This window comes from Doryrhamphus excisus, chromosome 1 (assembly GCF_030265055.1).
Source record: "Doryrhamphus excisus isolate RoL2022-K1 chromosome 1, RoL_Dexc_1.0, whole genome shotgun sequence".
Classification (NCBI taxonomy): Eukaryota; Metazoa; Chordata; class Actinopteri; order Syngnathiformes; family Syngnathidae; genus Doryrhamphus; species Doryrhamphus excisus.
The window spans coordinates 43,808,418-43,832,148 of NC_080466.1; the positions used below are offsets into that span (position 1 = coordinate 43,808,418).

Genomic DNA, 23,731 nt, shown 5'->3' on the forward strand with positions numbered 1-23,731 from the left:
TTAGCGTTAGCGTTGGCGTTGGCATTAGCATTAGCATTAGCGTTAGCGTTAGTGTTAGTGTTAGTGTTAGTAGTGTTAGTATTAGTGTCAGTATTAGTGTCAGTATTAGTGTTAGTAGTGTTAGTGTTAGTATTAGTGTCAGTATTAGTATTAGTGTTAGTGTTAGTATTAGTGTTAGTGTTAGTATTAGTATTAGTATTAGTGTTAGTGTTAGTGTTAGTGTTAGTGTTAGTGTTAGCGTTAGCGTTGGCGTTGGCGTTGGCGTTGGCGTTGGCGTTGGCGTTGCCATTAGCATTAGCATTAGCGTTAGCGTTAGCGTTAGTATTAGTGTTAGTGTTAGTGTTGGCGTTGGCGTTGGCGTTGGCGTTGGCGTTGGCGTTGGCGTTGGCGTTGGCGTTGGCGTTGGCGTTGGCGTTAGCGTTAGCGTTAGCATTAGCATTAGTATTAGTGTTAGTGTTAGTGTTAGTGTTAGTGTTAGTGTTAGTGTTAGTGTTAGTGTTAGTGTTAGTGTTAGTATTAGTATTAGTGTTAGTGTTAGTAGTGTTAGTATTAGTGTCAGTATTAGTATTAGTGTTAGTAGTGTTAGTGTTAGTGTCAGTATTAGTGTCAGTATTAGTATTAGTGTTAGTAGTGTTAGTGTCAGTATTAGTATTAGTATTAGTGTTAGTATTAGTATTAGTGTTAGTGTTAGTAGTGTTAGTATTAGTGTCAGTATTAGTATTAGTGTTAGTAGTGTTAGTGTCAGTATTAGTATTAGTGTTAGTGTCAGTATTAGTATAGTATTAGTGTTAGTGTTAGTATTAGTGTTAGTGTTAGTAGTGTTTGTATTAGTGTCAGTATTAGTATTAGTGTTAGTAGTTTTAGTATTAGTGTCAGTATTAGTATTAGTGTTAGTAGTGTTAGTGTTAGTGTCAGTATTAGTATTAGTATTAGTGTTAGTGTCAGTATTAGTATTAGTATTAGTATTAGTGTTAGTGTTAGTGTTAGTGTTAGTGTTAGTAGTGTTTGTATTAGTGTCAGTATTAGTATTAGTGTTAGTAGTGTTAGTGTCAGTATTAGTGTTAGTGTTAGTGTTAGTGTTAGTGTTAGCGTTAGCATTAGCATTAATATTAGTGTTAGTGTTAGTGGTGTTATTGTTAGTGTTAGTCTCAATATTAGTATTAGTGTTAGTAGTGTTCGTATTAGTATTAGTATTAGTATTAGTATTAGTATTAGTATTAGTATTAGTGTTAGTGTTAGTGTTAGTGGTGTTATTGTTAGTGTTAGTCTCAATATTAGTATTAGTGTTAGTAGTGTTAGTATTAGTATTAGTGTCAGTATCAGTATCAGTGTCAGTGTCAGTGTCAGTGTTAGTATTAGTATTAGTGTTAGTATGAGTATTAGTGTTAGTGTTAGTATGAGTATTAGTATGAGTGTTAGTATTAGTATATTAATGATAAATGATAATGATAAAAACGTCAGCACGGATGACCACCGCAGAGCCTGAAACGCTAACTCTCCATCTCCGTCACTTATCAAGCTGTCAGCTGGCTGTTGACATCAAAAGGCATCTGCGTGAAGATACCATCCCACCACCACCACCACTAGGGGCAGCGTGAAGCCTACTGCAAGACAGCAAGACTCCAGCAAGGCCGTTTGCACCAAACTTTCCAGCTGACTAACGGCTCAGCGAGCAGTTGTGGAGAAGGATGACTAAGCCCTGCACCTGCCTCTCTTTCATGCTCGAACCCTGACGGGAGGAACCAAGGGAGGGGTTAGCGTGCGTGAAGAAAAGGAATTTCCAAGGACAGGCAAGATGTTGTGAAATCATATTGGACATGTGACCCGTACAGCTGCAGAGGGAGGGGGTTGCTGCGTGTGTAATTGTATGAATCACCCGCGCGTTTCCTCAAAGTTCTCCTCCTAGTTCTCCTCTGCTTCATATCATCTGATCCATACCTCACACTTCAAAGAGGAGCCTATTCTGCTCCTCGCATTGTCCTGTGGAGTGGGTGGGTGGGTGGGGTTAAAATAATTGGAATCATATACAAAATACATTTATAATGGACAAATATTCATATTTAATGTTATTATTGCTGGGGGGTTTTATGCATGACCTTCTCTGACCGCTGCTGCACCGTCACCGTTTGGGATGATGTGTGATTCTCAGTGTGCTAAACAGGAAGTGGACGTGTAAAACTGCACAAATGGAAACATGACCGCATGAAGTATGCTTTTAAAAACTCATCTTCAGCACACACACACACACACACACACACACACACACACACACATGCCTATTCACACAATGAACAATGCCGGAGTCATCCAAAGGTTCTTCATCAGCATGAGATCATGTGACACATACAACTCGCACACTTCCTCCTCGTCCACACACACACACACACACACACACGCCACGGCAGTGCAGGTGGCCGACTGCAGCAGCCGGAGCAACATTCCTGCTCTGTTGTTTAGTGACATGTCCCTTGAGCAAAGGTGTCCCCATCCAGGAACAGAATATGACTCATGAGGTTGTTTACGACAGATGCATACACAATATATGGATGCCTACGGGGGTGGGCGGTGGGAGGGGGGTCGGGGGGCTGGGACACCTGTTGCTAGGGATGGACAATGCCGATGCAGATGTGGTGTCCGTGCATGAACTGATGCGGTTGCATTTTTATTCATCATTCTAAATAAAGCGTTTTTCCTACCTTATTATTATTATTATAAGCACCATTGGACCCCAATGCATCAGAAGAATGGATTTTATTTTTAAAATTAGTGTGTGGGTACGTCATCACCTCTTGTTTTTTTTTTTTTTTCCCTTTATTTGGGCAAATATGTGAAACATTACAGTGCTTTTCTTACATCAATCAAAATATAACCCTCTACCTTTACTCACATTATTATTATTTATTTTAATGATTTAAATTATTTGGGCAATTTACTGTTCACGCTGCACTTTACATTATGTTGTTCACATTTGGTGTCTATTCTATCTATTTATTCTCCACATTATTATTATTATTATTATTTATTATTACTTATCTTCTTTTGTGTCTGTTATTATATGGGAGCCAGGCAACGACATTTCTTTGGCAATTTCACTACTGTGGGAATCTATCTATCTATCTATCTATCTATCTATCTATCTATCTATCTATCTATCTATCTATCTATCTATCTATCTATCTATCTATCTATCTATCTATCTATCTATCTATCTATCTATCTATCTATCTATCTATCTATCTATCTATCTATCTATCTATCTATCTATCTATCTATCTATCTATCTATCTATCTATCTATCTATCTATCTATCTATCTATCTATCTATCTATCTATCTATCTATCTATCTATCTATCTATCTATCTATCTATCTATCTATCTATCTATCTATCTATCTATCTATCTATCTATCTATCTATCTATCTATCTATCTATCTATCTATCTATCTATCTATCTATCTATCTATCTATCTATCTATCTATCTATCTATCTATCTATCTATCTATCTATCTATCTATCTATCTATCTATCTATCTATCTATCTATCTATCTATCTATCTATCTATCTATCTATCTATCTATCTATCTATCTATCTATCTATCTATCTATCTATCTATCTATCTATCTATCTATCTATCTATCTATCTATCTATCTATCTATCTATCTATCTATCTATCTATCTATCTATCTATCTATCTATCTATCTATCTATCTATCTATCTATCTATCTATCTATCTATCTATCTAACTATCTATCTATCTATCTATCTATCTATCTATCTATCTATCTATCTATCTATCTATCTATCTATCTATCTATCTATCTATCTATCTATCTATCTATCTATCTATCTATCTATCTATCTATCTATCTATCTATCTATCTATCTATCTATCTATCTATCTATCTATCTATCTATCTATCTATCTATCTATCTATCTATCTATCTATCTATCTATCTATCTATCTATCTATCTATCTATCTATCTATCTATCTATCTATCTATCTATCTAACTATCTATCTATCTATCTATCTATCTAACTATCTGATCCCAAGCCCAAAAGGAGTAGGTTGAAGCAAAAGTCAAAAGGAGTAGGCTGAAGCCTCTGGTGGCGTTATAAAAACCCTCCTTAGGGACAACGGGGTACACCCAGGACTGATCGCCTGGTTCCAATTGCCTTATTTTTCCCATTTTTGTTTCAACAATGTGTCACAACCCAATTTAAAAAAAAGAACCCGGGCCGCAAATGGCCCCTAGACCACACTTTGGACACCCCCAATTTATAGTGTCCAGATACACACAATATACTGAATGTATGGCTTCTTCTTGATAAATAATCTATACCTCCCCCTTTCCAATTTGTATTATTTTATTGTCATACAGATTTTACAAAGCTAATAATACTTATGAAATACTTATGAATTATAATTGTAAGAATTATCGTAGCCACAAGTCTACAGAACGGCATCCAGAAAGCCACCTGTACGAAGACAGGCGGAGCCCGAGGCCGTGAATATGAAAATAATGTCTGAAAAAAGACAAGAGGCTGCTGACATCTTTATCTGTTGACGTTCCGGACGGGACGGTGATGTGGAATTGACAGCTCGGGAATGCGTCTTTAACGCCGATTGAATGGCGACATCGTTCCACACCCAGGTTCACCGCAATGCCCCGTGGGGTAAATGTGTCATCCAGGGTCCCTAAGGACCGGCCAATACTCCTCTGTGTGGTCCGACCCCCCTATAGAAAAGTTTTTATTTGGGACGGGGGGGGCATGTTCTCTGCCTCCTTGTCCTCCTTTGATATCAAGAGTGCTGGAATGGAGGAGTAAAACGGGAGAGAGGGGCGGGAGGGGGTTGCCGGGTCTCCCCAGTTGCCAAGCGAACGCCATATGGGCAGCTCACTGGTGTTACTGGGGGCCCAGGGCCGTTCCCAGAATTCACATGATAATGAAGCCCGGGGCCATTCAGAGTGCCGGCCTAAAGCTGGGCCTAAGAGCTTTTGATAGCCCCCGGCAGCCTGTAGGCCTGCCCACCCCGGGCCCAGCCAGCTTTCCTGCCAGGCCCAAACCACCTGTTTGATTTTCCCAGGCCCTGCCACAGCGGAGCGGGACAGGGAGCGAGGGAGGGGCAGCAAAGGAATGTCTCCCTCTTATTTTGTCACCAAGTGTGTACTTCCCATTTACTTCCTCTTTATAATCCCCCCCGCCCTCCCCTCACGTGCACGCCCACACAAGTATAACCTAAATGCACACCCTGCTTTCCCCTTCGTCGACACAATTCCCGGGAGAAGAATGAAGTTGGGAAGTAGGGCACCTTCTGCCGCATAGGAGCTTCACGCCATCCCGTTCCTGGAAGCGGGCCCTGGATGCGCGTCTCTCACGTGGGAACCAGGGGAGGATGCTCCTGGGCAGAGCGGGACTCAGTGGGGGCGGGGGTGGAGGTGATGGGGACACTGACTGGAGCGATGAAAGGAGCGGAGTGAAGCCCCTGGCAGTCGCGGGGGGTCCGTGTATGTTTACAAGGGGCGCATTCCTTCATCGTGAGAATGGCGGGCGGACGCACAATAATAACAGCCGAACAGACACGGCAGATGGCGTCAGGCCCGGCGTACTGTAGCTACCGTTCACAAACAAACACATCACGTGGGAACTAGATCCCTCAATCATGTTGCCTAATAAAACAGGCAGTTGCAAGAGTGATGGAATTTTTGTTGTCGAGCAGGCCAAAACCTATAAAACTGTGATGAAATACCGTATGTGTTCCCCTCTGGGCGAGATGGTGTGCCGGAATATTTCCTTGTTGTGAAACGATGCGATCGGAGCAGCAAAACAAACATTCGGGAGCAGGTGTGCAGGTGTGGCGTTGTGTACTCTGCAGCCACTTCTGGTTCCCAGTGTGAGGGCGGGCGGCGTTCCTGCAGTTTAACCTGAACTGCCGCCTTGCTGGGGGCTAAACACCTGCAACGCAGAGTGAGCTAGAAACGGGAGGTCGGGGGAGGGGGGTCGGGGATGCTCGGCGTCTTATCTCATTTTACTTAACAGGATCTCCGGTTGCCGAGTACTTTGCCGCATTATCCGGGGGACAGAAACACATCCCGATGACACGGCGGCGTGGCCCTATTGACTGCGCCAAGAATACCTACACCTGTCGCACCTGAATCGCCGTCCGGAGGGCGCGTGAATGGGCCGAGAGATTCCCACACCCATGAAAATTAACTTCCTCTTGTTGTTGCAGCCTCCATACAGACGGGATAAATAGAAAGAACAAGCGAGCGCGGAAACCTGAGCGCCGCCCGACAAGCTGGAGGTGCGACTTAAGTGTCAAGAGCGTCAGGAGACAGAAACAAAAACCTCCCCGAGGCCCAAATAACTTGATTATAGCCGCTCCACAATCAAAACAAAAGTGTCGGGCCCAATCTGTTCACTGTCAATGGCGGCTCTCATTTGTCAAGCCCATCCGAGAGGTTGGTTCTCAGGCGACTCGCACAATGCCCGGCCGCAAACAGGAGGGCTCTCCTTTTAGCCCTGCCTGCCACCGGGAAGCCCATCTGAAGTATTAATCTTTGGGTGGAAGAGTGGAGGAGAGGGCTCAGCCTGGCCCAGCCATTGTCCCCGGGCCCGGGCCCTCTGAATGGGGCTTTGTCAGCTCCCCAGCTGCCACTGTCCACGCTCCATCTTTTGGGCTTTGGCTCCCATGTCCCCTGGCCGTGCTGACTGGACGCCTCTGTGCAGCTGTGGGGATGTGAGTGTTTGTTTGAGCGCCAGATGAACACAGAGGTCAGGTGACGGGCTATTCGTCTCTCGCACAAATGGAGTCTCTCGCTTGTCATTTTTAACTTTGCTTTCCGTGGAATCTTAGGAAACGCTGCCATGTCCGGTCCAAAGAAATACACTCTTTTCTCTATTTTCATCGATTTTTTTAGGTTTGGTCAAATGGTGTACTTAACGTGGGTATTCGGTTTCGGGCTCTTGTCAGTAATTACTTCCTGACCTTTGAACTTTTCCCTGTGGTTAAGTTTCTGTGAGCTAAGTCCCCTAAAGCACAAAACAAGCTGCTCGTCTTTGTACGACTGACATGCGCACGCTAAAGCGTAAAAAAGTTCACAACCGGTATCGGCTTGGTCTCCGTGACCGTGGAGGCGCCGTGACCTTTTTGGGTGTACACTCGATGCTCGGTTTTTGGATGCCTCGCTTTTCATATCTCGAAAAAATACATTGGCTTTCATACGGGATCGCACGGAACAAATCAGTCCTTTTGGATCGGTACTGGATCATTCCACGAGATGGAGTGACCCACACTGCATTTTTATTGTCCTATGGGACGTACTGCCCATGTTTTGGACCTTTTGGACCTTTTGGAACAAATTAAGGAGGAAAAGCGAGGACACAGAGCAAATAGATCCATTATGTTCTGTGTAAGAGGGTCTGGGTTTAATTGAGCACCTCAACCTCACCTAGCCTAGCCTAGCCTAGCTTCCACTACACTGCGGATAAAACTACACCCCAGAAGCTTAAAGGGGTACATGGGTTAGTTCTTTACATAACTACTGGTTAACATACTGGTAAACTGGAACTCCCATGATGCACCCTTGCTGGCTAAATATAGCAACAAAGTAGTGAAATTGTCCACCCAGGTCTCCTCTATGTATGAGGTATGTTATGAAACCTATGAAGCCATTTGCAGCGAGCGCCAATCAAACGGTCATGTGACAAAGATTTTCCTACTCCGGAAGCCGGTTTCAACATGTGCTGTTTCAGGGCCCCCGGAATGCCGATTCCGTGCGGTTGGGAGTCTGAAACCATGGAATACCGCGTGGATAGCAAGTTGATCATAAGTTTAAAGTTGAAAAGAAGGTTATGATAGCTGTTTGTTTGATATTAAGGGGAGTGGGGGGGGGGTTGGTTGGCCGGGGCAGCTGGCCAGCAGCCATCAGCATTGTCCCCCCCCACGGCCATCTTCTGGCTACCAGCTGGGAACAGCTGGTCCCCCTTCTGCTACCGGTGGACCCGGACTCTGCTGGAGTCCTGGAGAGGACATAGCCTGGGAGGCTAGCATTCACACTTAGACGGGTTCCGCTAATGAAGAGGCCTCATTAGGCTACACTTACAGTTTCTTTGGAGGTGCGTCTATTGTTCACTGTATTGCCGCCGGCCTCAGCGGGACAATGGAGAAGCTCATCAGGTTGTGTTGGCAGTTTTACTGTGACCTCAATGCGAAGTCAATGTAAACTCAGCCGACCATCCACTGTGTGTGCATGGGGTGGGGGGGTGGGGGGTGGATGTCTTCGGCAGAACGGTTTGCTGATAGAAGTGAGAGAGGGGGGTAAAAAAAAAGAAGTGGACGCATGAGGGACTTGGGCGTTATTAAATTCGCAACAAGCCGTAACACTGTCTCCCATTGTGTCCCCTCCCACCCCGCCCTCCCCCCGAGCCCGATCGTGGAGAACACTACCAAGCATCCCCTCCATCTCACCAAACACCCCCCCCCTCCACGCTCACACCCCCGACTAAAGCTCTCTCTCCAGGCAATTGCCACTGGAGTGGAAAGTATTCCAGAGCACAATGTCTTTGCTCTCAATGGGTGCTTTAGCATGCCACCAGTGCGCTGTCACCAGCAGATGGGGAGCTAATTAGAAGCCATTAAAGGGCTTTGATAGTGTGTGTGGGAACCAGGCACAGGGAGATGGACGCAGGGGTGTTAGGAGGGGTCTGCTGAACGCACACACACACACACACACAAGAAGCCGAGACCAAACTGTCGCTGTCGAGCCAAGGACGCACACCAAAAGACACCTGTGGTCCTTCAAAGATAACCAGCTAACCAGCAGATTGCAACCTGCCCGGTAGCTCCCAGAGAAGGGCATCCACCCACCCAGCCGGGGAAAAAAAAACACCCAACACACGGCTCCGGCCAGTCTGCGCTGCTGATGACACATCTCTGAACCAGGACTCCCACAGGAAGTGACTCCCGACCACGGGTCCTCAGTCATTACAGAGGCCGGGCCGCTTCCAGGGAGGTGCCAAGCCGCACCACGGCGCACCACGGCGCACCACGGCGCACCAGCGTCTCCAGGAATCCACCGCACGGCGGCTGATACACCGAATCGCACGTTCGACTTCCTGTCCCCGTCCGTCCTCGCCACACAAACCGTGGGACATTATGATGGGGTAAAACGTTGACGCTGACCCCACCCCCCCACCCCCCGTGTGCCCTTTCCACACCTGCACACAGGTGTGATCATTATCTAGCAAACAGGAAGAGCCCGACTGGGAACTGGAAACTAATCCCACAGCTGCGAGGAGGCAGCTTGAGTGTGTGTGTGTGTGCGTGTGTGTGTGTGTGTGTGTGCGTGTGTGTGCGTGAGTGTGTGTGTGTGAGCGTGTGTGCGTGTGCACAGATTGTGGATGATGTGATGTGTTTTGTTCTCATTCGTTTCCAACAGTTTCTTTTCTTTCTGTCATCACTGAATTAGCAATCTATCCATTCGTAAACATTCCCTATTCTTTTGGATTACGGAATAACAGCACCTAAACACGGGAGGTCATCAGACTTAAATGGAAAAATGGAATCTTGTGTCAATATTGTGTCAATAGTATAAAAAATACCAATCATAATAATGTCAATATTTGACATTAAAAAAATTTCAGGAATAAAGTTAAAATTACGAGAATAAAGTTGGAATTTTTTGGCAGCACGGTGACCAAGTGGTTAGCATGCAGGCCACATAGGAGTTCAATTCCACCTGTGTGGAGTTTGCATGTTCTCCCCGTGCATGCGTGGCTTTTCTCCGGGTACTCCAGTTTCTTCCCACATTCCAAAAACATGCTAGGTTAATTGGCGACTCCAAATTGTCCATAGGTATGAATGTGAGTGTGAATGGTTGTTTGTCTATATGTGCCCTGTGATTGGCTGGCGACCAGTCCAGGGTGTACCCCGCCTTACGCCCGAAGACAGCTGGGATAGGCTCCAGCACCCCCCGCAACCCTCGTGAGGAAAAAAGCGGTAGAAAATGAATGAATGAAGTTGGAAATTTTTGGTAGCACGGTGACCAAGTGGTTAGCATGCAGGCCACATAGGAGTTCAATTCCACCTGCGTGGAGTTTGCATGTTCTCTTGCATGTTTTCTCCGGGTACTCCGGTTTCCTCCCCCATTCCAAAAACATGCTAGGTTAATTAGCCACTCCAAATTGTCCATAGGTATGAATGTGAGTGTGAATGGTTGTTTGTCTAGATGTGCCCTGTGATTGGCTGGCCACCAGTCCAATACTGAATAAAATAAGCAGGGTGTGGTCACAAACATGCAGTGTAGGCTAGCATTCTGTGGAACGATACAGTTCAGGGAAAAATGATTAGTTTGTTCCGTGTAATATTTTAATCATATTTTTCCTGAATGCAACTTGTCAATCATGTGATCATGTGATCAACAAATAAAGCGTACATTAAACATATGAATCACTTGATAGTAAAGGCCTCTGTCTAAGAACCTATTTATTCCTGGCGGCCATTTGTCTGGTTTCAGGAAGTAGTATAAGCACTACGTATTGTTCCAGCAGCAGTGTGCTGGAATGTCGTATTTCCTCTGAAGGAATTACTGCGCCCAACTTTTCCCGGATAACTTCCTGCAATGTGCTTTATTTGCAGGGCGTATTACTAAATCTGTTTCCCCTCCGGCAAACAATCAGAAAATCAATCAGTTGGAAAGCCGCAGGGCGTTGCGAGGCACTGCCACAAACGGGAGCCTGTCAGCGATATAAAATAGTGATCATAACGAGTCCTCTGGGAAATGAAACCCGTGTCAGTAACGAAGGAGGGAAGGGGGCGCTGGAAGCAGGCACCGACGTCGTGTCGCTTCAAATGTTTCACTTTTCTTTGCCCTCCTCTGGCCGCCTCTTCCTTGTGTCTTGTCCCGCCTTGATGTGCTGTAAACAGGCTAAAAAAGGGCCCAGCTGTGTGGAGTTATTGTAGGTGTCGGTAGGAAGTGCTGATAGCTTTTGCAGCTGAACAAAAGCTGGATGAGGGGAGCGGAGGGGTGCTCCAGACACTGTGGCTCCAGCCTAGATTCTCTCCCACAATCCCTGCATCGCACTCCCATTGTTCTGCCCACCCGGCCCTCCCACCGCCCCGTCAGCTGCGACCTGGGACAGAGGGCAGAGGGGGGCCGACAGGGGAAAAAAAGAAAGTTTGGAAGAAAAAGTTTTTTGCAGGTTACGGCAGCAGCTTTGGAGCTGCTTGGATGTGTGGAAAGAAACGTCTCCTAATGTGGCGACAGGATGGCTGATTTCACGTCAGACCGAGTCACATGTTTCATTTTATTGTAGCGAGGCATGCAAATATCTACAGAGTGCTACAAAACAAAGAAAAACGTTTAACAAAGTTACATCAACTGCATGCTTCAATATTCATAAATAATACAACAGCAATCATTTCTTCACTTCCTGTGTGTAATATATACCAGGATACTTCAAATAGTAAAGGAAACGGAGAGGTGTTTACATAATACTTTACCTTTGAAAACGGCTAAAATGCTACTATGCTAATGTTTGCATATTAGCAATGCTAACGTTAGAATGCTAGCACCTCGCATAAGTGTTTACATAATAGTTTTCCTTTGAAAACATTGACAAATACTGCTGTGCAAATGTTAGCGTGCTACCAATGCTAACATGCTCATGAATATTTGTTCATCAAAAATAAATTGATATAATAAAATATAAATGGCTGAAAACGGCTAAAATGCTACTATGCTAATGTCCGCATGCTAGCACCTAGCATAAGTGTTTACATAATAGTTTTCCTTTGAAAACATTGACAAATACTGCTGTGTAAATGTTAGCGTGCTACCAATGCTAACATGCTCATGAATATTTGTTAATCAAAAATAAATTGATATAATAAAATATCAATGGCTGAAAATGGCTAAAATGCTACTATGCTAATGTCCGCATGCTAGCACCTAGCATAAGTGTTTACATAATAGTTTTCCTTTGAAAACAGTGACAAATACTGCTGTGCAAATGTTAGCGTGCTACCAATGCTAACATGCTCATGAATATTCGTTCATCAAAATAAATTGATATAATAATATATAAACGTCTGAAAACGGCTAAAATGCTACTATGCTAATGTCCGCATGCTAGCACCTAGCATAAGTGTTTACATAATAGTTTTCCTTTGAAAACATTGACAAATACTGCTGTGCAAATGTTAGCGTGCTACCAATGCTAACATGCTCATGAATATTTGTTCATCAAAAATAAATTGATATAATAAAATATCAATGGCTGAAAATGGCTAAAATGCTACTATGCTAATGTCCGCATGCTAGCACCTAGCATAAGCGTTTACATAATAGTTTTCCTTTGAAAACAGTGACAAATACTGCTGTGCAAATGTTAGCGTGCTACCAATGCTAACATGCTCATGAATATTTGTTCATCAAAATAAATTGATATAATAATATATAAACGGCTGAAAACAGCTAAAATGCTACTATGCTAATGTCTGCATGCTAGCACCTAGCATAAGTGTTTACATAATAGTTTTCCTTTGAAAACATTGACAAATACTGCTGTGCAAATGTTAGCGTGCTACCAATGCTAACATGCTCATGAATATTTGTTCATCAAAATAAATTGATATAATAATATATAAATGGATGAAAACGGCTAAAATGCTACTATGCTAATGTCCGCATGCTAGCACCTAGCATAAGTGTTTACATAATAGTTTTCCTTTGAAAACAGTGACAAATACTGCTGTGCAAATGTTAGCGTGCTACCAATGCTAACATGCTCATGAATATTTGTTCATCAAAAATAAATTGATATAATAAAATATAAATGGCTGAAAACGGCTAAAATGCTACTATGCTAATGTCCGCATGCTAGCAATGTTAACGTCAGCATGCTAGCACCTAGCATAAGTGTTTACATAATAGTTTTCCTTTGAAAACAGTGACAAATACTGCTGTGCTAACATGCTCATGAATATTGGTTCATCAAAAATAAATGTATATAATAATATATATAGCTATATATATGTTTTAATGGGTTGATTCAATGTGTTCATTTAATGTTACACTTATGGGATTTTTAAAAACTTTTTTTTAAATTGGGGTTGTGTCATTTAAAAAATGCTTAAAACTAAGCTAGCAGTTCATAAATGTAGTTTTGGCTAAGATATGATTCTATTTCTGTACTTTTCAGACCAGGAATTAGGAGGGAAAACCCGTCAGTAGCACGTGAAAGTGATCATGTGAAAGAATGCAAGTGATGTTGTTTTCAAATGTTAATTTAGACCCTTCCTCTTCCTCCTCTTCCTCCTCCTCCTCCTCCTCCTCCTCCCCCCTCCACAGTGGCGCCTGTGCAGGTGCGCGGGGCGGTAATGTCATCTCGCTGCTTAAAGGTGATAAATGGAAGACAAAGCTCCGGAGCTGGTTTGTTCTCAGGGCAGGTGAATGGACGAGCGAGGAGTGCGAGTTCTCTTGTTTGACGTCTCCATGGAGACCGCCCGAGCGGCGCCAGGCTGACAGGCGTCAAGGCTCCAATGAATGGGTGACGTCACCGCGCTGGCGCCTGCCAGTCTGCGCGGGCTTGTTTGGACAATCCGAGAGGAGGGAGGGAGCTGGGGGGGAGGGGGAGGGGGGGGGGTTCTGTACAGGGCGCGATACTGCATGCACATTTTGGTATCGACTCGATAACGATACTTGCTTGAAAACCTTTCACTCATTGATTATGGTTTTAATCAGAAAACACGGATTTTAGGCGAACTTTATCATGTGAATGTACTTATTTTGTTGACTTTATCATGTAAAATAAGTAAACAGAGACAAAAACAATATCTGAATATCTCATAATATAACACTGTGACAAAAACAACAAAACAAATCAGTGTGAAAATAAACACAGAAGAGAAGCGACTAGACCTGCTATAACGTTGGTATTGAGACCATACTGATACTGAATTTGATGTAGATGTATGTATCCAACCCCCCACAGAAGCATGTGAAGGAATGTGCTAAAAGCCACTAAAACTCTCATCATCACCGGATCGTCTTTAGCTCTCCTAGCTAGCTAAGCTAGCTAAGCTAACTAAGCTAGCTATAGGCTAGTTCGGTGCAGCACATCTGCACTGCCACCAACAATGGGCAAATGTGTGGCGCCTAATTAACACGAAGCATTCATTCCGAGACTCTCCACGGGCAATCCACACCTGCACGGTCCCCAAGCCGTGGACAGCTGGATTCCCACATATTAGCCATAAAAGACACACATTTGTTTCCATTTGTAACGCCATCCCTCAAACAGATTGTAAATCCCGATAACCAGGCGAGCTCCATCATTGGCTGGAATTGTCGAGCGGGTACAGCCCTTTCATTCAAATGCGGCCACGCGATTGGCTGGGCTCCTCGAAAAGGCGGTGGATAGACCACGCCCCCAACCACCGCGCCGCTATATAAACCCGGAAGCCACTCCATGTGGGAGTCGCGAACTGTCAACATTGACTCGCGGAGGAGATCCGAGAACAGAAACCTTTTCCACTTTGGAACGTACGAGCCGAGAACATCTCAACATGAAGGTTGTGGGATCTACATGCGCCTTGAAAAGCAAAGTCGGCGGCGAGGACGTGGTCCGGTGCCTCTCCGAGCAGAGCCTGACCATCTCCAAATGCAAGATCCCGCTGCTGGATGAGCAGATGAGCGCCTTCCTCCAGGACATGAACAGCTGCTACAGCAAACTCAAGGAGCTGGTGCCCACCTTGCCCACCAACAAGAAGGCGAGCAAAGTGGAGATCCTGCAGCACGTCATCGACTACATCTGGGACCTGCAGGTCGAGCTGGACGAGCCGGAGAAGAGCCGTCATCAGGCGGTCGGCAGCGTGCAGCGCACGCCGCTCACGACCCTGAACGCGGAGCTCGCCAGCATCGCAGTGGAGGTGAGCGTCTTCTCATGCTTGGTCTTGGTCGGCTGCTGAAAAACCTCTTCAAAATTCTCAATGTTCTAACGGAAGCCTATCTTCTTCTTCTCCTTTCAGAACGGGTGCTCGGATGACAGGATCATGTGCCGTTAAGAGCTCGCGGAGCATCCCCAAGAACCCCGCAAGGCTTCCGGGATCTCACCATCCAGGAGGAACCTTGAACTGTGTTGGGACGTTTTACACTTCCCTCCCCCCAAAAGGTCGCATGGACATTCCTCAGTGGAGAAGATGTCCGATTAAGGATGTCTCACGGAGGCTCTCCGTTCATCTGAGGGTCCCGACAGAGGAAGGTGTCCGCACGGAGACGGGTTGGCCCCCGGTGTGGGGGGGACCGACGCCAGTCCTGCACAACCTGCAAGACTCCGTTCCATTCTTGTATCTTGTGTTTAAGACATCGTTCCACATTTCTGTAAAGAAACTTTTCTCAGATTCCTGAGCGACAAACTGTATTGTATATTACAATGCCACATTATGTGAACATATTGTTTTCTTACAATCTACATGTTTTTTTATTAAAACAAGACCATTATTTTTCAACTACGAGAGGCTCTGTGTGTTTATCCTTGCGATACACGCTTACGTCCAAGCTTTCAAAAGTATATTTTAAATAATGTTTCATACATTTTGTTCATTAAATGGGCTCAATTGTAGGGCAATATATGCCAAGTTATGTAAATAACATAACATAACCTTTGTGTTATAGGTGAGAGGTTGGTATTGATCCGATAATAAGTCAAATGTTACTTTTCACTTTAAATAGTGCCTTTAAATAGTTCATAAAAATAAAACACGACTACCAATCGGAATATAATCAATACCATTGATTGGTCCCCCCACCCCCAGTTATAGCGGACACCTATAGCTCATTAATCAATTTATTGTATTTTTAGACTGCACTAAAAAACAATAAAAATGAGTTGGGGCCCAAATTAGCCCCCGAGCTACACTTTGGACACGCCTGATATACATGATATAATTCCCTACACGTGGTTATGGTTATAAATACCGGCTGTGATGTGTTCATTGTTGATCTTCTTCGTCATGCTATGAGTACACTCCTCCTAAGGTAGGGGTGTCCAATGTGTGGCCCTCTGTACAGTCCAAAAATGTATTCCTTATTAATATCACCTATAACCCAAAGGAAATATCAGGAAGTTTAAGCATATATTGACCTACATGGAATCCTTTTTTGGGGTCTTGAATGCCCAAAATGAGAAATGTATGAGAGTTTACGAGCATTGCTGGAAAGTTTGGACGCTCCAGAGAAGCTGTGAAGTCAGCCAAGGTTACATCTGAGAGCATAAAACCCCCAAGCCGGTGCTCATAGACAGTAAACCTGCTCATTTGGCTCATTAAGGGATCATGTTTCACTTGAAGTCCACCAAAGAGAAGCAAAGTTTGACCTAAATGGTCCAACGACTTAGACCGTTTTAATAGTCGGCCTACTTGTTTTCAATGCGTCAGAAGGGATCCAAAAACGTTCTAATGGTAAAAACCCATCACGGCTTCCTGCACGGGTGACGTGACCAAGTGTCAGCCAGATAGAAAAGGCGTCGGTTAAAAGTGGCGTTTGGATGTGTTCTGGTGTAAATCAGGGGTTAAAACACGGCTCTGGCGAGGGAGGCCATTCGTTGGAAGATTTATTCTGTCTCCCTGGTGCAATGTTTTTCCCATTTCCCTGCGGTGCGATGCGCACAGCTGCAGGCCGGCGTGGCCAGTGTGTGATTGTGTTTGTGTGATAGCTTTGTGCCAAGGGCAGGGGAGGGCGGCGGGGCCTAGACAGAGCGGCGCCTCGGCACACCTGGGGAAGTTCAGGTTAAATAGCTCCACATTCCTCAACACACAGCTGATTGAAACATTAACAAACACTAATCCACGGGCCAGGCCGCAGATGGGCCGGGAACCACGCCAGCACGCGGGGAGGGCGGGCGGGAGGGAGGGAGGGAGGCGCGCTCTTTGGCAGAGATTCCCACACTACACGCTTGTGATAGAGATCTGCTACACACGTCATCATTTGCACACATACAGCTCTGGGAATACAGACAACTTATTTCTTCAAATGCACTTTTAAACTTTCGCTTTACACTTTCTAGTATATGTATGGCAATGACAAAATCCTTTATTCGGAAAAAACACCCCTTATTTAATACAATATTAAAAGAAAGTATCATGTAGTTGGTCAACATGATGTCTTTTTTTCAACCTTGGTAACCAGCCATTGACTTTCATGGACATAAAGGCTCCAATATTTGCAGTTAAGTTGTTTCTAGCGCCCTCTAATGCCTATTTTATGCTATAGCAGTAAGGAGGTGAAAGCGAGGCACCGTTGAAAGGCAACATTGCCCCCTGCTGGCCAAAGTGCGAGGTGCGTCTTCAATTCAGTTCGCTTCTTCAGCTCTTGGCTTGCACGTGCGGCTGCTCTCATACCGACATTGTGTGTAACATCCGGGGACTGTATTGCAACAGTCCCCGGATGTTACACTCCAAATGGTGAATGCGAAGCAATTCAAACAGCCTAGCCAATTTTTTTAAAAAATATAAATACTTCGACGGTATTTCAGTGTGTAGTCAGAAAATACTGTAATGACCTTTTTGTTATGTGTTGCCATTAAAAGAAGAGTTCCGGGGTTAGGGTAGGAAAATAGAGCGCTAACAGGAAGTGACGTATTGACTCTTCCGGCTGTGACAGGAGTGCTTCGTGGACTTCAATAAAGAGGGCTGTTCCTCCTACCTGGTCTGTGTGTTACAATACCGCACTTATACTCCATATTTTCCCACCAATAACATGACACGTAGTGGTTTTCTTTGTTTATTTTGTAAACATAATATACCAGGTGATGTGCCCGCTGATAATCAGAGGACCACAATCAGAGTGTTTAAATAGAAATTTGTATTTACATCAATATCAACATCAACTGGGGAAAAAAATCTGTAATATACATCCTGTAAAATGACAGCTTTTCATACCTCAAAGAGAACACAGCTATAGGATCTCTTGCATCTCTTTGCACTTCATTCAAACATTAAAAAGTTATCCCCCCCAAAAAGGTAACAAAATCTGGCCATAAAATGAAGCTGTTTCTTAAAAAAATAGATGAGCTATTGATATGTCTTGAGGTGGAGTCTTCTGGTTTGGGTTGAAAAACTTTTCCTGATGGATACGTGCTGACAGATCTATGATATGTACCCATTTACCATCTGAATAAAATAACGCACATCATCAAATGTACACCAGAAACCTTTAGAAACTATACAAAGATGCGTGGAAAAATATCTTTGGATTGCGCATGTTGAAAAGGTAGAATCGGAGTCCAAACGAAAATGGCTAAAAAAATACACTCCATGGAAACTGAGCAGGAAGGAGAAGACTGCGAGGACCGCAAGTGTTGTTGTTGTTGTGTTCGTGGTGCTGCAAGTCAGACGCACACACAAAGCCCTTCTCGCACGCCACCCAATAAAATATCTTTACGTGACCCACAGTCCAGAAAAACCCTTCCAATAAAACTCAAACCTTCAGTTTGTCAGATCCATGTCACATTTAAAAAGTGCCTCACTAAGACGTGAAATAAACACATTTTCAGAGAATACAAAAATACAGCGTTTAAAAAAAAAAAAAAAAAGGAGACGACAAAGAAGGGAAGGGAGAGCCCATCAGACCTGTAATATTTGGAAAGGTTTGGGGGTGGAAAAAAAAACAAACCAACCAAATGAGCTTTGACCTACTGGACACAAAAATACAAGCAAGTCTGACTCTCTGTGCAATAATAGGCCTTTAAAATCATGTTTGATATATTTTGCAGAATATTTACAATTCGTATTCACAGACGATGTTTGAGACATCTAATACTGCAGTACCGTTTGTTTGCCTAAAACAGAGGTTGAGATGCTCAGTTACAGTCGAAACGAACAGACACGTTATTGCTCCAAAATTATGAAGGCATCGATATTTCAGAAAGGCTGTAGAGATGAGGAAATATTGCGTCAATCCTTTTTTTTCCCCCCCATACAGAAACCTCCAGGTTAAAGTGCAGCCAGAGACAGTTGTACCGTCATCCCGTTCTGCTCAACAGTCATACACACGTGCACACGCACGTGCACACACACACACAAGGCTTCAATTGGAGATAAAACCTGGCACACAGCTATCCTCGGGGCAAACTTCCTCCTGGATGAGCAGTGAGTTGTCTTATGTTGGTGTCATGTTTGATGCTGGAGAATGTGTGTGTTTTCAGGGCCATCTTCGGGCCCCTCCTAGCAAGGGCCCCACGTGTCCTCAGCAATATTTCTGCAAAGGGAAACCAGGTGAGGAGATGTGTTGTGCGACATGAGCAGAGTGACACGTTAGAAGCAGCGTCTTACCTGATCCGGACCCATTGGCATGCGACCCATTCCCATGGGGTTCATGCCCATCTGACCCTGCATGGGCCCCGGCATCTGACCCTGCATCTGGCCCGGCATGGGCCCCTGCATCTGGCCCGGCATCTGGCCCATTTGTGCCGAGCCGGCCCCAGCGACTGCACCGGGCCTGCCAATGGAGTTGTTCATCATCATGTTCCCAAACTGGCCCTGGTTGCTCTGCTGTGGGAACTGTTGCTGGGGATACGAGCTGGAAGACAGACAAGAAGAACTGAGCCAAGCACAGAAAGATTCTTCACACCAGGGTGATGACAGTGTGGCCTGCAGCTATTTTTTTTTCTTTTTTAGCACTTTGTAAAAATACAATTAAACATGAAAAGTAACAAAAAACAACAAAAATAGGAATGGGTGCAGATTCTGCAAAATATAAAAGTTTTCTGTCCATCTGCTTTATAGGAGTCCACAACTCTATGTACAGGGTAGAAAATTAGCATAATAATAATAATAATAATAATAGGCCCCCTTTTAAGAGAAAAAATGCCATAAAGTTGAAAAATTAAAGTTAAAAAAAATGTAAAAATCTACGACTTGTAAGATTTGAAATAGTCGAAATATCTGCTGGAGGACATTGGAGGCTGCATACTTTTTGCGAGGCATTCCCCCCGGGGGCCAGCCCTTCATGTCTCCCGATGGGTACATGGCCCCTCCCTGGGGATTTCCTTGCATTCCTGACATCATGTTGCTCTGAGAAGGACCTCCCATCCGCGCTGCCATCATGTTTCCCGGTGGGCTGCTACCCGGGGCCAGAAATGATGGCTCCCCCTGCTGGCTCATCCCTGCCATGCAACAAAATGTCATCAGTTGAAAGTTGAAAGGGGCCGAGTCGACTAACTCATCAGAACTACACAAACAAGCATGGTGATGAACATCTCCATTCACTGGACTCACCATAGTTACCTCCGTAGTTGAATCCCGGCTGTCCTGGTTTGCTCATGGCCGGACCTCCCATGGCGTTGTCCATCCCTCCCGGGGCAGTCACATTGGGAGGGGGACTGAATCCTGCTGCTGCCGCCTGTGCCTGCGCCTGCTGTTGCTGCGGCTGCTGCTGCTGCTGCTGCATCAGCATCAGCATCCGCTGCTTCCTCATCTGCATGGTCATCATTTCCCTGCTGCGCTGGGCCATCATCTGAGCATTCAGGAAACCCGGCTAACGCAAACAAGCGAAAAACAAAAACACTGACTCCGGATGGACGAAAATGGACGCAGCGCTTGAAATGTGATGGATGGGCGACGACGTACCTGACCACTCATCCCGGACTGCATTCCGTGCTGCATGCCGGGTTGGATGCCAGCCTGCATGCCGGGTTGGATGCCAGGCTGCATGCCCGGCTGCATGCCAGGCCGCATGCCGGCACGCATGGCAGGGTTTCCTCCAGGGGTGGCGTCCATCTTCATTCCTTGGCGGGTCTGGTTCATAAACTGCCAGACAAGGAAAACAACAGTACTTGAGTACTGTATGTAGTACTTTATGTATGTACCACCACATCAACCCCCCACCTGTTGTCCTTGAAGCCTCTGCTGGAGCTGCAGTCTGAGGGGCTTGGTGGCCGTCATCATGCGGGGTCTCATCATGTTGGCACGGGGATTTCCCATGCCCCCCATGCCCGGGAAGCCTCCCGTCTGGCCCATCTGATTCATCATGGGGTTGAATCCTGCTGGAGACTGGCCCGGTACCGCATTGCCACCGTAAGCAGGCTGCATGCCCATCGAGGGCGGTCCGGGTGGCCCGGGGTACCCCTGGCCATACATGGGCTTTTGCTCATTGCCGATGGTTGAGTCCGGTCGTGAGAAAGGCTCTGATGGGGCACACTGAGACGGTCCCTGATCCTGGCCGTCCGGTCCCTGGGTCTACAGTGCAGAGAGCGGATTTGAATGTGAATGCGGAGTGAAGCTGGTTTAAAGACCACAAAGAGCATGCGGGTTTCCAAAAGAAGACCGGACGTGTGCCGGGTAACCAGTTGATCCTTAGCCCCTCCCATACCTGGCCCACTATTTCAGGGATGCCAAGAGCTCGGTCTATTTCCTGCAGCGCAATAATGTCAGCGGTGTTGAGTAGAGAGTCCAGCTGATCCAGAAGCACCCGCTCATCACTCGGTCCCTCGCTGCTCGCAACGAGGAGGTCGTCCAGCGGGTTGCCAAACTGTTCCCTAATCACAAAAGATAACAGAAGGTATGAAGTCATCGGTTTGGCAGGACCTTCCTGCCAATGGCCGTGCACGGAAACACACGCTGTGACGTGCTCCTGATGCATTATCTCTGATTGTTATAACGAAGTCTGGTCAGGACTAAAATGTGAGGCGCCAAACACGATGAACGACACCCGTTCCCCGGCCAGCAGAGCAAAGCCGTGCATTTACCTATTGGCGTTGGTCTGCGGTCGTTCCATCCCGATGGCGGAGTCCGGCCAAGAAGGGGAGTGTGGTGGTGGGCCGTGCCCGCCAAATGGACTCATGCCCATATTGCCATCATTGGTACCTACAGAGGGAATAGTGGGGGGTCCAAACAATCCAAATGATCCACAGGCCATGTTAAAAAGAAATAGTAGCCATTTAAAACTTCTATATTACAATAAACGTTGACTTAAAAGGGGCCGTCTGCACATCATGTGACTGCTAGTGGTTGCTATTTTCACCAAAGGATGTTGCAGACATGTCATTCAGACACATCTGTTGCCATGGAGATGACTGTTTAGACAATGCTACCATCTACTCCAGTCGCCAAAAGTAGTGTACACACACACGGTGCCGTATATTGGAGCACCTTCCACATCCAAGTAAGGACAGAAGGCATACCCATATCCATGAGTTGTTGCTGCAGGATGGACCTGGTGTTTCCCGGCACACTGTTGGAGCGGTTGATCATGGGTCCGCCCATTGGGCCGGAGCGACCGGGGTGACCTGGTCCAGTCATGGGGTGGGCGTTGGATCTCACCATCCCCCAATCTCCCGGCCCCGCCATTGGAGGGCGCTGTGGCATTCCCATCCCTCTACCCATGCCTCCTGTTCAACACAAGGGGGTCATGGACAGCAAAGCTTAGCGGCCTGACAGATACTGGTTCTGGTTCTGGTTGGTGGACTAGATTCTAATTGGTTTTAAGAATTTGATTTTTTACTTGGATTGCCTCGTGGCGGGCACACTCCCGGGCCTCCTGGAAAGCCATTGGGAACACCCCCAGGTCGGATCGGAGCGTCCATGTTCTCTTGTTTTATGAGTGTGGGACAGGGGACATTCCTTCTTCCGGCCAAGCCCCCTCCAACTCCCACTTCCCCACCCATCGACTTGGCATCCATGGACAAGGCTCTTTTGTAGGGCCCCTGCTGACCTGGGGCCATGGCACACTTTTCTCCATCTTAAGACACAAAAACAGCAGAAGGGTTAGCGTCCAGACAGAAGGGTTAGCGGTCCCGACAGAAGGGTTAGCGGTCCCGACAGAAGGGTTAGCGGTCCCGACAGAAGGGTTAGCGGTCCAGACAGAAGGGTTAGCGGTCCCGACAGAAGGGTTAGCGGTCCCGACAGAAGGGTTAGCGGTCCCGACAGAAGGGTTAGCGGTCCCGACAGAAGGGTTAGCGGTCCCGACAGAAGGGTTAGCGGTCCCGACAGAAGGGTTAGCGGTCCCGACAGAAGGGTTAGCGGTCCCGACAGAAGGGTTAGCGTCCAGACAGAAGGGTTAGCGTCCAGACAGAAGGGTTAGCGGTCCCGACAGAAGGGTTAGCGGTCCCGACAGAAGGGTTAGCGGTCCCGACAGAAGGGTTAGCGGTCCCGACAGAAGGGTTAGCGGTCCCGACAGAAGGGTTAGCGGTCCAGACAGAAGGTTTAGCGGTCCCGACAGAAGGTTTAGCGGTCCCGACAGAAGGTTTAGCGTCCAGACAGAAGGGTTAGCGGTCCCGACAGAAGGGTTAGCGGTCAGACAGAAGGGTTAGCGGTCAGACAGAAGGGTTAGCGGTCAGACAGAAGGGTTAGCGGTCCAGACAGAAGGGTTAGCGGTCCAGACAGAAGGGTTAGCGGTCCAGACAGAAGGGTTAGCGTCCAGACAGAAGGGTTAGCGGTCCAGACAGAAGGGTTAGCGGTCCCGACAGAAGGGTTAGCGGTCCCGACAGAAGGGTTAGCGGTCCCGACAGAAGGGTTAGCGGTCCCGACAGAAGGGTTAGCGGTCCCGACAGAAGGGTTAGCGGTCCCGACAGAAGGGTTAGCGGTCCCGACAGAAGGGTTAGCGGTCCCGACAGAAGGGTTAGCGGTCAGACAGAAGGGTTAGCGGTCCCGACAGAAGGGTTAGCGGTCCCGACAGAAGGGTTAGCGGTCCCGACAGAAGGGTTAGCGGTCCCGACAGAAGGG

The 23,731-nt window shown here is 46.2% G+C and overlaps 2 protein-coding genes across 6 annotated transcripts in view; one reads left to right on the top strand and one right to left on the bottom strand.

Annotated features, from left to right (window-relative positions):
- Positions 1-14,477: 14,477 nt before the first annotated feature.
- id1 (inhibitor of DNA binding 1, HLH protein) lies at positions 14,478-15,523 on the top strand. The gene is made up of 2 exons (XM_058077369.1): positions 14,478-14,941; positions 15,041-15,523. The coding sequence occupies exons 1-2, from the start codon at positions 14,579-14,581 to the stop codon at positions 15,074-15,076; spliced, it is 399 nt and encodes a 132-aa protein (XP_057933352.1). The 5' UTR covers positions 14,478-14,578; the 3' UTR covers positions 15,077-15,523.
- Positions 15,524-17,775: 2,252 nt separating this feature from the next.
- Positions 17,776-23,731, bottom strand: part of ncoa3 (nuclear receptor coactivator 3) — a 45,600-nt gene continuing 39,644 nt past the window's right edge. For 4 of the 5 annotated variants that reach the window (XM_058078908.1, XM_058078899.1, XM_058078927.1 and 1 more), the window contains 10 exons: positions 22,512-22,748; positions 22,192-22,398; positions 21,757-21,874; positions 21,381-21,546; positions 20,897-21,247; positions 20,639-20,818; positions 20,288-20,546; positions 19,983-20,175; positions 19,343-19,589; positions 17,776-19,268 (listed from right to left, as the gene is read on the bottom strand). In XM_058078908.1, the coding sequence (XP_057934891.1) occupies positions 19,257-19,268; positions 19,343-19,589; positions 19,983-20,175; positions 20,288-20,546; positions 20,639-20,818; positions 20,897-21,247; positions 21,381-21,546; positions 21,757-21,874; positions 22,192-22,398; positions 22,512-22,748 (1,970 nt within the window). In that variant the 3' untranslated portion in view covers positions 17,776-19,256. The remainder of the gene's footprint in view (positions 19,269-19,342; positions 19,590-19,982; positions 20,176-20,287; positions 20,547-20,638; positions 20,819-20,896; positions 21,248-21,380; positions 21,547-21,756; positions 21,875-22,191; positions 22,399-22,511; positions 22,749-23,731) is intronic. The other variant, XM_058078933.1, reaches the window with a different exon arrangement.

What these genes read in the sequence shown, in the direction of transcription:
- id1 (XM_058077369.1), top strand. Translation starts at nt 14,579, where the DNA reads ATGAAGGTTGTGGGATCTACATGCGCCTTGAAAAGCAAAGTCGGCGGC. An exon ending in TCGCCAGCATCGCAGTGGAG is followed by an intron (nt 14,942 to 15,040) that starts GTGAGCGTCTTC and finishes TTCTCCTTTCAG; the next exon opens with AACGGGTGCTCGGATGACAG.